Source organism: Pan troglodytes, chromosome 20 (assembly GCF_028858775.2).
Source record: "Pan troglodytes isolate AG18354 chromosome 20, NHGRI_mPanTro3-v2.0_pri, whole genome shotgun sequence".
NCBI lineage: Eukaryota > Metazoa > Chordata > Mammalia > Primates > Hominidae > Pan > Pan troglodytes.
In genome coordinates this window covers 33064528-33079276 of record NC_072418.2, presented here as the reverse complement: position 1 = coordinate 33079276, position 14749 = coordinate 33064528, and the positions used below count along the sequence as shown (strand labels likewise).

The 14749-nt window shown below is 34.6% G+C and overlaps 1 protein-coding gene across 12 annotated transcripts in view; it reads right to left on the bottom strand.

The window, feature by feature from the left end:
* Positions 1-14749, bottom strand: part of URI1 (URI1 prefoldin like chaperone) — a 93034-nt gene that overhangs the window by 30553 nt on the left and 47732 nt on the right. For 9 of the 12 annotated variants that reach the window (XM_016935596.4, XM_054673557.2, XM_016935597.4 and 6 more), the window contains one exon: positions 783-861. The exons of 1 other annotated variant lie outside the window; for it this stretch is intronic. In XM_016935596.4, coding sequence (XP_016791085.1) covers positions 783-861 — 79 coding nt within the window. Of the gene's footprint in view, positions 1-782; positions 862-5814; positions 5907-14749 lie in introns of all 12 variants that reach the window. 2 more of the 12 variants (XM_063800646.1, XM_063800645.1) reach the window with 1 other exon arrangement.

Below are 14749 nucleotides of genomic sequence, written 5' to 3'. Positions count from 1 at the left end.
TCATAAATCAATGTTAAAACAGGAAAATAAATCCACACCATATTTACATATAGCTCTTAAAGAAAGTAGTACTGTCTCGGCATGTTTATACTTTTCATTCACTTGCAAATCTAAGTGAAAGCAACTAGTAGTGAAACACTGTCAATGCAAAATACTTTTGATAAAGAAAACTAAAAATTATTTTCAATAAAGTAGCCACTTTTGCAAAGCAGGAATTAGTAAACAAATAGCTTTAATGGATCTATCTAGCTATATATACAAAATACTTGGACTAGTATAAAAGAACAAAGTCTTCATAAGAAAGAACATTCATGCAATGAAAGGCTCTAATCCAGGGCTCATGAACAGATCACTATGTCGATGTGAAGATCATTAAAACAAAAATTAGCAGCACGTTTTTATATAAAAATCAATGTCCTAAGGTTTAATTCTGTGAATTACAAAACATTATGGCCTATTCCTGCTCTGGCTAACAAGAAACGACTTAGTGCTATATTTCTGTCATAATTACATTTTTTATATAGTAAGTTTCCATTTGAAATATGTCCAATTTTGTGCTAATATTTATGTCATTTGTGTCACCATATATATTCTGAAAAAAAAAAGTAAATACCAACAATTACTACAATTACTGTATTCTTATAAAGTAAAACAAAACAAATCTTCCTTGCTACATAGTTACCTTGGACACAGTCCATCAGCCTGACATTCTGTGAACCGACACATAGTTAATATGTTTACAAGAAACAACTATTACTTTAAAAGAAACACACCAAACATACCATTATATTATAAGACAATTTATCAGGCAAGGTGCTGAGTCTTTCTCGAAGGGCATTATAGTCATTATCTACCTTCTTCCTGTTGACAGAAAACACCAAATACACACATTATTAACGATTTTTTCTTTTCTTTTTTTTTTTTTTTTTTTGAGACAGAGTGTCGCTCCGTCGCCCAGGCTAAAGTGCAGTGGCGTGATCTCGGCTCACTGCACCCTCCACCTCCCGGGTTCAAGCAATTCTCCTGCCTCAGCCTCCTGAGTAGCTGGGATTACAAGTGTGCGCCACCATGCAAGGCTAGTTTTTGTATTTTCAGTAGAGAGGAGGTTTCACCATGTTGGTCAGGCTGGTCTTGAACTCCTGACCTCATGATCCTCCCACTTCAGCCTCCCGAAGTGCTGGAGTTACAGGCGTGAGCCACTGCACCTGGCCTCACTCAAAAGCTTTATTAAATCTCTTCTTCCAGTCGGGTGTGGTGGCTCACGCCTGTAATCCCAGCACTTTGGGAGGCCCAGTAGGCCAGGTATCATAAAACAAGCTAATCAAAAACATAATTTTAGCAAATTCAAGATTAATGTGGTTTTATTTTTAGTTTTAAAATCCTGTTTTTATACAGTTTAGCAATGGCATTATTCTACCATACATTTATTGAAGAATTAAGACTCTTCAGGGACTCTGGCATTTAGAAGCAGAATACTCAAATTTTGAGAATTACTGTTTTTTAAGATACAAGACTGTCTGGACCAAATAAAATGTGAAAATTAAGGGAGACAGTAAAAGAGGGCCTGATATTTGGAGAGAAGAAGGGACTCAAGATGAAAAAAGAAGAGATTTATTTATTTTAAGACAGAGTCTCTCTCTGTTGCCCAGGCTGGAGTGCAGTGGCACAATCTCATCTCACTGCAACCTCCACCTCCTGGGTTCAAGTGATTCCCCTGCCTTAGCCTCCTGAGTAGCTGAGACTACAGACGCATGACACCACGCCCAGCTAATTTTTGTATCTTCCATAGAGATTAGGTTTCTTCGCCATGTTGGCCAGGCTGGTCTCGAACTCCTGACTTCAAGCGATCCCCCCACCGCAGCCTCCCAAAGTGCTGGGATTACAGGCATGAGCCACCACACCCGGCCGAAAGAAGAGATTTAATAAAAGCTTTTGAGTGAATAGATACTGGCTGTGAAGTTGAAATCATGAACATGAAATTTGATCAGATGCTTTAGTCCTCATCAGAAAACCTTAGGCTGAAAAATGCATCATCAGCTCTTCAATTATTCATAATAATGTGATTAAGGTAAGAGAGAATCAACTGGGGGTAGAAGAAATTAAGTAGAGATAATACAAAAGGCGTTTCAATTTGGCTTAGGAGTCTGTTTCTTGTTACATCAAACAGAGCTACCAAATAAGTAATTTCAAACAACCAAAAGGTATATGTAACTCTGTAGGGGCAGAGATGATCGTATTTCCATGCTATGGGCCTTACTCAGCTCTTAACACCTGCTGGAAATGAACAGCCCTTCTTTTTGAGTAATACCAGGCAGCAGCCTATGCCAAGATGCCCATTTTCAAACTTTCTCTGGAGACTGGGTTTCCAAAGGGTTCCCTGCTAAGATACAGGCTGCAAGCAGAACTACAGCACTGAATTTTTTTTAAGCAGAAGGATGTTGTCAGTTTTTAAAAATAACAGAAACAAAAATTCACCAACTCAGCAAGTAATTTAAAAGAACATGTAGACATTGTCAAATTGAAATCAGGATAAACTGCAATGTAGGTAACAACTCTCCAGATAATATAAATGACTGCACTATAAACATCACAGAATTGGTTTCAGCTTACTGCTTAGTTCCCTGAAGCAACAGTAGCATAATTAATTTAAAAAAATTAGCTCAGTCTTAAGATCTTAAGGAATTTCACATATATATTATTTTACATAACCTATAATAAATGTCACTTATCAGTATTTTTCTCTTACAGAAGACAAAGTAGAAGGAAGATGGAAAAACCACATAGCAAGAAGCCATATCTCCTCTATCAAGATGAGGTAAGCAATGAGTTTAACCTAGCTAGGTCTTCTGACCTGCATTCCTTCACGAAAGCTTTCTCATTTTCTAGTGTGCAACTGCTTTATAACTTTCCCCAAAAAAAATCCTTTTCTATAAATAAATACGAAACATGTTTTATTCTTTTGTTTAAGGCAAAAATCCTCCTCCTGGAAAATTTTTATATGGATAAAATGGCAAAAAAAACTTCATGCACAAGGCTATGTACCAGAAAGAACATGGCTTTGAAGTCAAACCAGAGAGGGAATCCCAAGCTCTACATGCAATTTACACAAATTCACCTTAGTCTTAGTAACTTCAATGGCAAAATTGGACTAATACTTATCTCACAGGTTCAACAGAATTAAATATAAAAGGTCTAACACACTGCCCAGCATGGAACAACTACTATTTTGGTTCCAAAACTCAAAACTCATTTTTTTCATGAAGCATCAAAAAACATCAATTCCAAAACTTTCAAGAAAGACTATTACCTACAAGATTTCACTAACCAATTTGATACAAATAGTATAACTTGCTGAAAGACAGTACAGCTGAATGTAACCATTCAGGGGCTTTGGAAACAGGACTGGTGTGAGCAATCAATGGGAGAATGTCTCCATAGGACTGACTGGTACAGTGCCTAGACAGTCAACACTCACTATTAATAACATAACACTAACAGCTTATTTATGTTTCAGATAAGTAATTCTGCAAATGCTCAAGGACTAAATACACCAGCCTAGATATCTAAATATTTCTATGAATATTAAGAAGCTAGTATTAAAGTTACCATTCAATAAGTCTTATTTTGGTAACAATGCTTAGGAGAAAAAAAAAAAACTTCCTCACAAAAAACATCTATTTTGTACATTAAAAGAACAGTACGTTCAAAAACAGGTAATACCAGAGATCAATGTCAATATTTCAAGTCAAATATAATCAGTTTTCAACTTATTAATAATTCTCTCTGGAATAAAAATGCGGACATACTGGAGAGCAGTTTAAGATTAGAGTTGCTATTTATAAATTTTGAATTATTTTCTAAAAATACAAAAGTAGAAGATCACTTAAAATGCAGCCCATGTAGAAATCCTTTATGAAGGGAGGCCAGGAGGAGTCAAGCAGTGTCTCTGAAAGAAACTACAGCTTGAGGAACCCTCTCTCTCTAAAGGCTACATTCGTGGAAATGTTCAGGGCTTAGTCAAACAGTGATCTCCAAATAGTATCTCTATTATTTCAGGCTTAAATAATCCTGTTAAAGATCACAAAGCCTATGCAACAGAAAATACAAAAGTTATGCTAAGAACTAATGCATTACTGAGGTTAAGTCTGGGGTCTTTATTTATAACAAAATTTGAACAGATTTTTTTTCTATTTTAATAATTAGAAACGTAATTAATTTTTGGACACAGGAGTCATTACAGTAATCAAAAATGGTAATTGCTTAAAATAATTTTTCTTCAAATGGAAAACAAAACCCAGATAGAGTTAAGAAACACCTCTCCAGCCTACTTACTTAGAATAGCTAGACCTGCTTCTTTGGCTTCAACATAATGGATCCTTATAGATCAGGTTCCGCCTTCAACTCTTAATTTTAAATTTTTTTCCAATATCCTCATGCAACATTCCTTATACAAAACAAGAACTAAAAGCATAGGTATAAGCCATGTAAGAAACTTTAACCACTTCCTTCTGAATCTTGCTAATCATGTGCAATATGCCTTTTGAGAGTACCTTTTAAGGAAATTAAAAAAAAAAATAGGCAGCAGCGATGAAGACCATTAACACAACCACAAGTTAGCCTTACCCTTAAAGGATTAATATCAAGACAGACCCTATGGGAAACAGCTCATTTGCATAAAATTGTAGAAAGTAAGAGAGAAATCAAGTTAAATGAGGGATATGCTCAAGTATTTAGGGGTGAAATACACAGATGTCCACAACTTAATTTGAAATTCATCAGAAAAAAATGGATTAACGGATTAGGGTACAGACAGATAGGTGATCAAGATTCACTCTTCCGTATGTTTGAAATTTGTCGTAATAGAATATTTTTAAAGGGACGAGGAAATATGAAAGGGATCAACATTTTTAATCCTCTTAAAAGTGACTGACAAAAATAAAAATCTCTATTAAAAAAAAAAAAAGTCTACATCCTTTGAGGCCAGTGATAAAGACTCCAACCTTTAAATAATAAAAAAGGGAGATAAAATTTAAATCAGGCTGAAACAATAAGACTTTGCTAATTTTACTTTAAAGTAAGAAGTTAAAATAGACAGCAAATACTAACATTGAACTTTTTTTTTTTTTTTTTTTTTTTTTTTTGGAGATGGAGTCTCACTCTTTCACCCAGCCTGGAGTGCCGTGGCGTGATCTCGGCTCACTGCAACCTCCACCTCCCAGGTTCAAGCGATTCCCCTGCCTCAGCCTCCTGAGTAGCTGAGATTATAGGCACGCGCCACCGCACCCGGCTAATTTTTGCATTTTTAGTAGAGACGGGGTTTCACCATGTTGGTCAGGCTGGTCTCGAACCCTGACCTCGTGATCTACCCGCTTCAGCCTCCCAGAGTGCTGGGATTACAGGTGTGAGCCACCATGCCTGGCCCAGTTGTTTGTTTGTTTGTTTGTTTGTTTTTAAGAAAAAAATCTTCTATCACTCTCTTTTCCTCTACCTAACATCCTAAACAGACAAGCAGAAAATACTGTGAGATGCCTAACGGGGAAAAAGGAAAAAAATTTCTATATAAGTGTTAACATCTGAGTTAACCTGGGACAGAGTTAAATTTTTATTTTTTAATTTAAGAAACGATAAAAACCGAAGATTCTGGAATATATACAATATATAACCTTCTTTAGAAATAATTTTTAGTCCATCATACCCACCCTACAACTTCCCATTAAGCATCCAAAAAAAGACTTGTTTCAATTGAATCCACCATTTACTGAGCAGCTCCTCTACAACAAGCCTATGGCATATGCTGCAGGGATCATCACTCACACATAGCATGCCTTTCTGATTGTTTGTTGATTGTTTTGCAATGCATCTTTGTCAAAGATCCACTAGCTTGAAGGATGCCTGGCTTTTCACCTCTAAAATCAAGAAAATAGAGGAATATTAAGTTTGGGCATGGATTCTATATAGATAAAGAGATGTCCTCCAGTTACTAAAGCAAGAAATAATGATTTTTTTCAAAGTATCCTTTTAAACAATCTAAACAAATTGATAAAAGTTACATTTTATTTAAAAATTCTTGAAAAAGGTATCTATACTGTTATGTTTTATGCAATTTGGTGGGAAAAGGAACACTCCTCATGGAAAATTTAAATGTACTTGAATTAAATCAACAGCATTACACTTTTTTTCTAAATGGTCACGGCAAAATATTCAGTAATTTCAATTGATGTAAGTAACTGAAATGTACCACAAAATTCAGGCAGAATGGTGGTATGTTCCTTTTTTATAACTCTATTATACCAAGGAATTTATGTCATCAGAAGATGCTGATGAAATAATCTATGTTCTTTATATTTTATGAGTCCATCAGAAAACTTTACTATTAGACATAGATACCAAGATTAACCCACATATAAAAACATAATTTTTCAAGTCAATGAAACAAAATTATCTAAAGAGAGATGCAGCTAACATTCTACTAGATTTCTTCAATTTAACTTTTCAACAATGAGAAAACAGTGCAATGGATATATATAGTAAGCCTGGACAGAAAAATCTGTTCTACTGTTCTCTCTACAACAACCATACACATGTGTTTGAAGACTTGTCAGTTATCACAGGTGCCTGTTTCTTCACTCATTACTAATCTTTTGCTCTAAGAAAATGAGATGTGAATTCAAAGCAAAAAACCTTTAAAATTATGTAAAAACACATTCATCTAAGTTTGAAAGAAATATCCTTAAGTGCCTAGTTAATTTTTACTGATGAGTTTATATGTAATTTTTGTTCTTTTTATTTTCCAAATTTTCTATAACTAATATAAATTCCTATTACAAATCAAAGGAAAGGACCTTTTAGAAAAGGTGTGATGAGTTTATAGCTGACTTAAGCTTTGAAAGTTTGTGCAAATTTCTACTTAAATCTTACCGTAATTCATAGGTTTTGCTACTTTACACTTTCTATATTTTCTTTCTAAAGCATATTTTAGAAAAAAGTAATTTTGTGGGTTTTCTTAATTACAGTAGCAATTAAAAAACCCTTTTAGGTCACTGATCCCTATGAGAAACTAGAAAAACTCTAGGCTCTTCCCTGAGAGAAAGAACTCATATTTTACATATAGTTTCAGCAGAGGCCCAATCATAGATACCTCCGGGTTAAAGTTTCTCAAGAGGTTTTACAACAGTGAAAAATGGCAATCCTGGTTTTGAACCTACCAAATATTTAAAATCCTCAAAATTATCAACTGACTTAAAAATAAAAGAAAAATGTGAAAACCCTCACCAATTTGATCATGAGTTCAATATGAATTAGTAAAAAGTAAATTATAGGCATGCCTCCATTTTTCACAGCCTACATTTCTCTCAGGTCTTACACTGATACCCACCCCAATCTGTCTTTGGTATAGTGGAATCTGGACTTATATTTCTCAAAATAAGAACAAGCACTCAGGATTATCACCAAGTGATGCACATCTCAGACAAGCACTGTGGTTGTTGCAATATTTACATCTTCATCCTCAAACAGGACTCTGTGCTTAAGAGTTTTATTGGATGTTACTCTTCATAAAAAAAATGGAAAATGAAAAAAAGTACAAAGAAGTACAGTTTTCAAACCTAATACAGTTGAGACAAAGATAAAAAATCATGAGGTGTGCCCAAAGCAGTAAGCCCTAAGCCCTTTGCCTCAGTCAGATACTGGACTTGAGCTGGTCATGGGAAACTGAACCAAACCATATTGACACTGGAAACACGTCGTCATCAAGGACTATTCTAGGTGATGAAATGTGATTAGGGATTTTTTTTAATAATAGTTTAAAACTCTTCAGGGGAAAAAAACTCTCCTATAACATGTAAGTTTTCCTTTCAGTTTCAGAAGTGCGTTAAACTAGCTGGTTGCTTCCAAAAACATGATATAAAAGCTTGAGGACTCCTACAAGTAATAAATTCTAATTACAAGTTAAAAATCATTTAACTCTTTAAAAAGAGAAGGAAAAGAAAAAAGCATTTACAGTTTGACCTTAGTCACATAAATACACATACAGAATTAAGAAGCTAGAGGGAATAAAAGGGAATGTTTTAAAAACAGGGAGAGAATTAGCTTCTCTTTACAATTATGAGTAAATTTATCTTTATTCCTTTCTTATTTCAACTTTTCCATAACTAAGCATGCATTCATTTTATATTCAGAATAAACATTTAAAAACCTAACTCAGATTTTTAAAAAATTCTTTAAACATTCAACTTGAATCTTTTTTTTTGCCTCTTAATTTGCTTTGAAACATTACACACGAGTTCCAAACTCACTTAATCACTAGCGCATGTACTAACTCACACCATTTTTTAAAACTGTGCAGAAACTTAATGACAAGATTTGACATATATGATTCTTCCCCCTTATCCCTAAGACTTTCATAAACAACTACAGAAACTCCAACAACAAAAACATGCAAAATTTCCAGAAAGTTTGGAAGTTGCTCTCTGCTCCACTCAAGAGGAGGGAAAAAAAAAAAAAAAAAAGAAAAAATAACATAAAGAAAAAGCCCAAACAGAAGGCCCTCTACAAAACAGCGACTGAAAACTTTGTAGTCAGTAAAATACAGACTCTGAAAAACACAGTTTACAAATCTACCTAACACTGTAGAACAAAGTCATTGGCTTTTACAAGTTTTAAAGGTATGCAGATCAATATTTCACATATTATACATAATAAAATAAATTTTATATAGCATGTGAAGGCAACTCAAGAAAACAGTTTCAGGTATTCATATGAAATATACTGTAAACCATGGCATTGTTACAATGATATAGTTCAGTGCTTCTGTGCACAAGGAATGCCTCAAAAACATGAGACATATAGACAGATATACAATGTGTGCATAAAGCAGGTCTCTCCATCCCGATTGATAGGAAAGAGTAGCTCCAACAGGAAAAAAAAAAAAAAAGAGAGAGAGAAAATCAAATCTTCACCTGAGATTTTTACCTATACAGGTACGCTTTCTTTGTTATTTCCTACTATATACTTTAACTGTAAATTCTAACGGAAGCTAGTTACTCTTTTCCTCTGAACAATTATTTTTGTCCAGTTTCCTTTGAAAAATAAAAAAATGTTGAGTATTTGCTTTAGACTCTCTCAAAACTCACACGCCAAAGTGTTTTAGAACTTTTATGTCTAAATTTAAAGTATTCTTTCCAAAATTAAACACCTGAACAAAGTATCTTCTTCTATATTTAAGTCTGCTTCATGTAATTTCAAAGATACCTTTACCAAAAATCCTTTTAAAATAAAGGAAGCAAGGCAATAAATTTTTTACAACTCACATGCATACGATTTACGATTGTAAGTAATGCCTAACATAAAGATGAACTGCCAGGCATCACATGTACTATTTCATTTCATTCTCACCAGTCAACATAAAGGACGGAGACTTCCTTTTTGTGTGTGTAGGACCTATTCAATAAAGTCATTGCAGTGCATTAAAAATGACCATTAATTCTTTTTCACGCCTCCTCTCAACAGGTGGGTGTTATCTTCCCACCTTGTGAATCTGCGCTGGCCCTTCCTTTGCCCAACATAACGTGGCCTTGCAGCTTCCATTCTTGCTGCTCTGAGATGCCCACAGAAAGTAAGCTGGACAAAAGAGCACATGGAGGCAGAGGCTCAACCAACAGCACTAACCACCAGACTTGAGGGTGAGGTCATTCTGGACAACAAAGCTGACCCAGCCACCAACTGGCTGCAACCAAAGCAGTGAGCCCACACAAGACTAGCAGAAGAACCACACAGGTGAGCCCAGCTTAATATGCACACCCACTGAATCATGTGCAAGTAAATGGTGGTTGTTTCAAGCCACTAAGTTTTGCAGTAATTTTACTAAGGAGCAGTAAAATAACAGATATATCATCTTAGCAAGGATATATTTTGAGTTCAGAGCTATACTCTCAGTGATGTAGCAATTATTTATTTAAAAAAAAAATAGTTCCAGGTCTCATTTAGTAATCCTAAAAGTTAAATGTCTGACATACAGCGAAATGTATGGAATGAGGTAAAGAGGAACTGTTAGTTAATGATACAGGGTAGGTATAGTATTAAATGAACAGGTACAATCTGATTTCATTTTTGTCCAAAAGGATGGGAGCCGTATATAAACATGTAGATGAATACACACACACAACACACACACATACATACACAAACACTTACATTATGCAAACCATTTCTGAAAAGATTTATGAGAAATTGGTAAAAAACTGCTGCTTCCAGAAAACAGAACTGAGGGGCCGGGTGCGGTGGCTCACACCTGTAATCCTAGCACTTTAGGAGGCCGAGGAGGGTGCATTGCCTGAGCTCAGGAGTTCGAGACCAGCCTGGGCAACACGGTGAAACCCTGCCTCTACTAAAATACTAAAAAAAATTAGCCGGGCATGGCGGCACGCGTCTGTAATCTCAGCTACTTCGGAGGCTGAGGCAGGAGAATAGCTTGAACCCGCGAGGCAGAAGTTGCAGTGAGCCGAAACCATGCCATTGCACTCTAGCCTGGATGACAGAGTGAGACTCCATCTCAAAAAAAAAAAAAAAAAAAAAAAAAAAGTAAACAGAACTGAGAATTAGGGGACAAAGTTAGGAGGAACCTATACATCATTTACATCCTTTCATACCTCCTAAATTTTGAAACATGTAAATGTATTGTCTCATTAAATATTTTTTATTTAAATCTTAAAAAGTTAATATATAGTCTTCCTTGTCTCTTAAAGATATATACTGAAATATTTCCAGATGGAATGATACGGCTTAGATTCATTTCAAAATTGGAGGTGGGATAGGCAAAATAGTTTTTATTAAAAAGTCAAAAAAGAACAGATGTTGGCAGGACTGCAAAGAAAAGGAATGCTTTTACACTGTTAGTGGGAATGTCCAGCCACTGTGGACAGCAGTTTGGAGATTTCTCAAAGAACTAAACTGAACAACCATTCAACCCAGCAATCCATTACTGAATATAGACCACCCAAAAAAAAAAAAAGCATTCTGCCAAAAAGATACATGCACCTGTATGTTCACTACCACACTGTTCACAATAGCAAAGCCATGGAATCAATCCAAGTGCCCATCAACAGTGAACTGGATAACAAAAATGTGATACATATATACTATGGACTACTACACACCCGTAAAAAAGAAGAAATATTTGCAGTAACATGGATGCAGCAGGAGGCCACTATCCTAAGCGAACTAATGCAGAAACAGAAAACCAAATACTGTATATTCTCACTTATAAGTGGGAGCTAACCACTGGGGACACATGGACATAAAGATGGGAACAAATAAACACTGGGGAATACAAGAGCGGTGAGAAAGGGCAGGGGCAAGGGCTGAATAACTGCCTACTGGGTACTATGCTATCTGGGTGATGGGTTCAATTGTACCTCAAATCTCAGCATCATGCAATGCACCTTTGCAACAAACCTCTACATGTACCTCCCAAATCTAAAATAAAAGTTAAAAAAAAATTGGAGGTAGGAGTAGATGGCAAGATAAGATGTTGAAATGAACAGTTTAGAGAAAATCATGAGTTGATGATTATCAAAGCCAACTGATGAGTACATGAGGATTTACTATACTACTCTATCACCTTTCATTTGAAATTCTTCATACCAAAAAGTGATTTAAAAATATTAATGTAAAGCTGTAACAGTAATTCACAGAAACCCAACTCTCTCTCCATCATGACAAAAAACAGAATGAACACTAAATATTCACGAATATTTACAAAGCACTGGCTTTTTTTTTTATTTGTCTGACAATTAAAATTTTCAAAAGAGGTATATGGGTTCCTATTAATACTTATTGAGTGCCGGGCAGGGTGTTCTATAGACATGATCTCATTTGATCTTCACTACAACCCTGTGAGTTAAGTAGTATCATCATCACTTTACAAGAAAAAACTGAGACGCTGAGCATAATTGTTCAAGGTCAAAACGCTAGTAAATGACAGGATTCAAATATAGGTCTGTGACTCCAAATGCCATGCTCTTTAAGGAAGAATTAAAAAGAAAATTACAAATAATCCACAAACAAAATAATCAGCCACTAGTGGACCAAACAGTGGGAAGTATCCTCATACTTTAAGGAGGTAACAGTGTGTGGATTTCATAATACCTTATTTCCTGAGTTAGTTAAAAAGGATTATAAAGAAAAAAAGTTTGATTCAAAAACATTTTTTAAATCCTCACTAAACTGAAAACCATTATTATTAGCTCTAAAATAATGTACAAATTCTCATCCAATAGGCTTGAATCTTTCCTTTTTATGTTATTAACTAAACAAATATTATAAATTTCTTCGTTCACCAAAGTTCTAGGATTTAAATTAATTTTCTCAAAGATTTTTTTGGGTAGATCCTGTGGTCCCAGACCATTTTCACTCCTATTTTTCTATAAATATTTTTACTCCCTGTCCTACTTTTTTTTTTAAACAAAAACCAATTTAGATTATTTCTGAACCTAGAATACATATACTTGTTCCTTAAAGAATCCCTTAAAAATTATACAAACAAGCATAAACATCACCAGCATAAGAATGCATTTTTCAAACCATATATTTTGTTCTTCTTTATTATACTGGTGCGTACTCATAAAGAATAGGGGCTTAACAGAAATTATATTTTAGACTAGGCTAATACCAAGGGTTAAGTAGGAATTAAAGCAACATGCTTTTAAAAGTAGTGTGTGAGACACCCTAAGAACGGCTCCAGCCTCTGAACTCCTGTAGTTGCTTCATATCTCCGCAAATAGCACAAAATTATCGTGATTTCCCTGTTATATGTCTGACTATGAATTCTTCTATGGCAGGGTCTTTCAATTCCAAACAGCAGCACAATACTGGCATATGGTAGAAACTCAACCATTGTTTGAGGAATTAAGAGAATGCAAAAATATCACAAGAATTCCACGACTCTCCCAAACAGCAATTTCCTTGCTTTCAGGGAAATGGTGACACTTTGGTTTCAATTTTTTGATATAATGAATTGATTAATTTACTGGCCATTCAGATTTGAGCAATATACCATGTATAGATCTTCATTAAAAGCAAAGAGAAAAGTCTGTTTCCTGAACCAAACCAGAAATGATTCAGAGGAAAATGCAAATTTTAACTGGAAAAAAATAATTTTTTTAATGTATAAAGTACTATATTACTTCAAGATATGTGTAGGCAAATATGCTAAGCTTCTACAGTTTAGAGGGTTTTACAAAACTGAAAAGTGAAATTGAGGGTCACATGAACCTGCCATGAAGTAAATGTCACATTTCTGTCACTGCTCACTAGACTTGTGCACTACTAGAGTATTTGTAAACTAAAATGTTATATAGAAAATAACCACATATTTGGTCATTTACTCAAACATTTATCAAGTGCCTATTTTGTGCCAAACATAGCAGTAGGGGCTGTGAATAAAAGGATGAAAACGTGCCCTTATCCTTAAAGAACTCTAATAAGAATCTTATAAAACAAACCAGAAGCAAGTTACCATTCACCCATTTATGTAAACTAGCATCTATTTCCAGTGAATACCTTTCTAATTTCCTGAACTTCTTACCAAAACCAACAGACAGAAGTCCACGTTAGTAAACTTCCTCTGGAAATTATTTGTAAAATGGGCCACTCTGACTAAATGTGCAGGGGAAAAAATTCTTTGGCCAACGACTTGTATTTCAAGTTTTAACCTGAACTGAATGTATAATGAAAGGCGAATGGTCCATTATGGAAATGCTGACACACTTACACCACCAGTGGAAGCAACTACAACGATGCATTTATTGAAAATTAATGAAGTCCTGAACTTTTACTTATAAAGTGGATATTATTAGTTTTAGATTATTTTCTGCAAGCCAATAGTCAAAATTTAATAAGATGATGTGTACAGATTGCACCAATTTTCACTCTTATCCACTGCCTGCAGCCTATGTGCATTTAAACCAAAAAACATTTGATATACACTAACTATAAATTATTTCCTTGGAGATCTCTCAGGCATGAAGAAAAAGCCTCTTAAAATAAATTTAAAATATTATATGCTTGATGGTGTATAACCGAAGGTTTAATCTCACCACTAAAGGGGCAGTTACCATGATTTTTGCAATAACCCTGCAGACAATAATCAAGACAGCTCCTGTTGTTCTCTCAGTAAAACCTTCGTAAGCACAGCATGGATATATTGTAATTTGATATCTGTAAGATCAACAGCTATACTTCATGACAACTCATAATATAAGATTTTATTCACCATTAAATCGAGCATTCTCCTCAGAAGCCAAAGGAAAGTGTGTTATTTACCAAACATGGTCCTATTAACTATAGATTAGCACATTAAAATAGATATGCTTTCTCTCTCAAAAAAAAAAAAAGTACAGTCAATAAAACAAGCTCTGAAAAGTAGAAAATTAGATTTTTTTTTCAAACTTTGGGGAAACATTTCTGTGCCCTATTTCCATCATTATTTTAAAGTAACTGATTCCCATTATTTTTCTACTAAAATGTAAGAAATATCCCCAAAATAGAGCTATGTCACATTCAAAAATGTCTCAGTCTCCAATTCATAATGATATTAATATTATTCTTAGAAAAGAAAAGAAGGCACTTAGAATAAATACAAGTGGTAACACAACGTCAGGAAATCAGAAATGTATAATTCAGAAAAGAGTCAAAGACAATATAAATTAGTATTAAAGGCATTCAAAATGGAGACTACTAGAAGAATTCAATT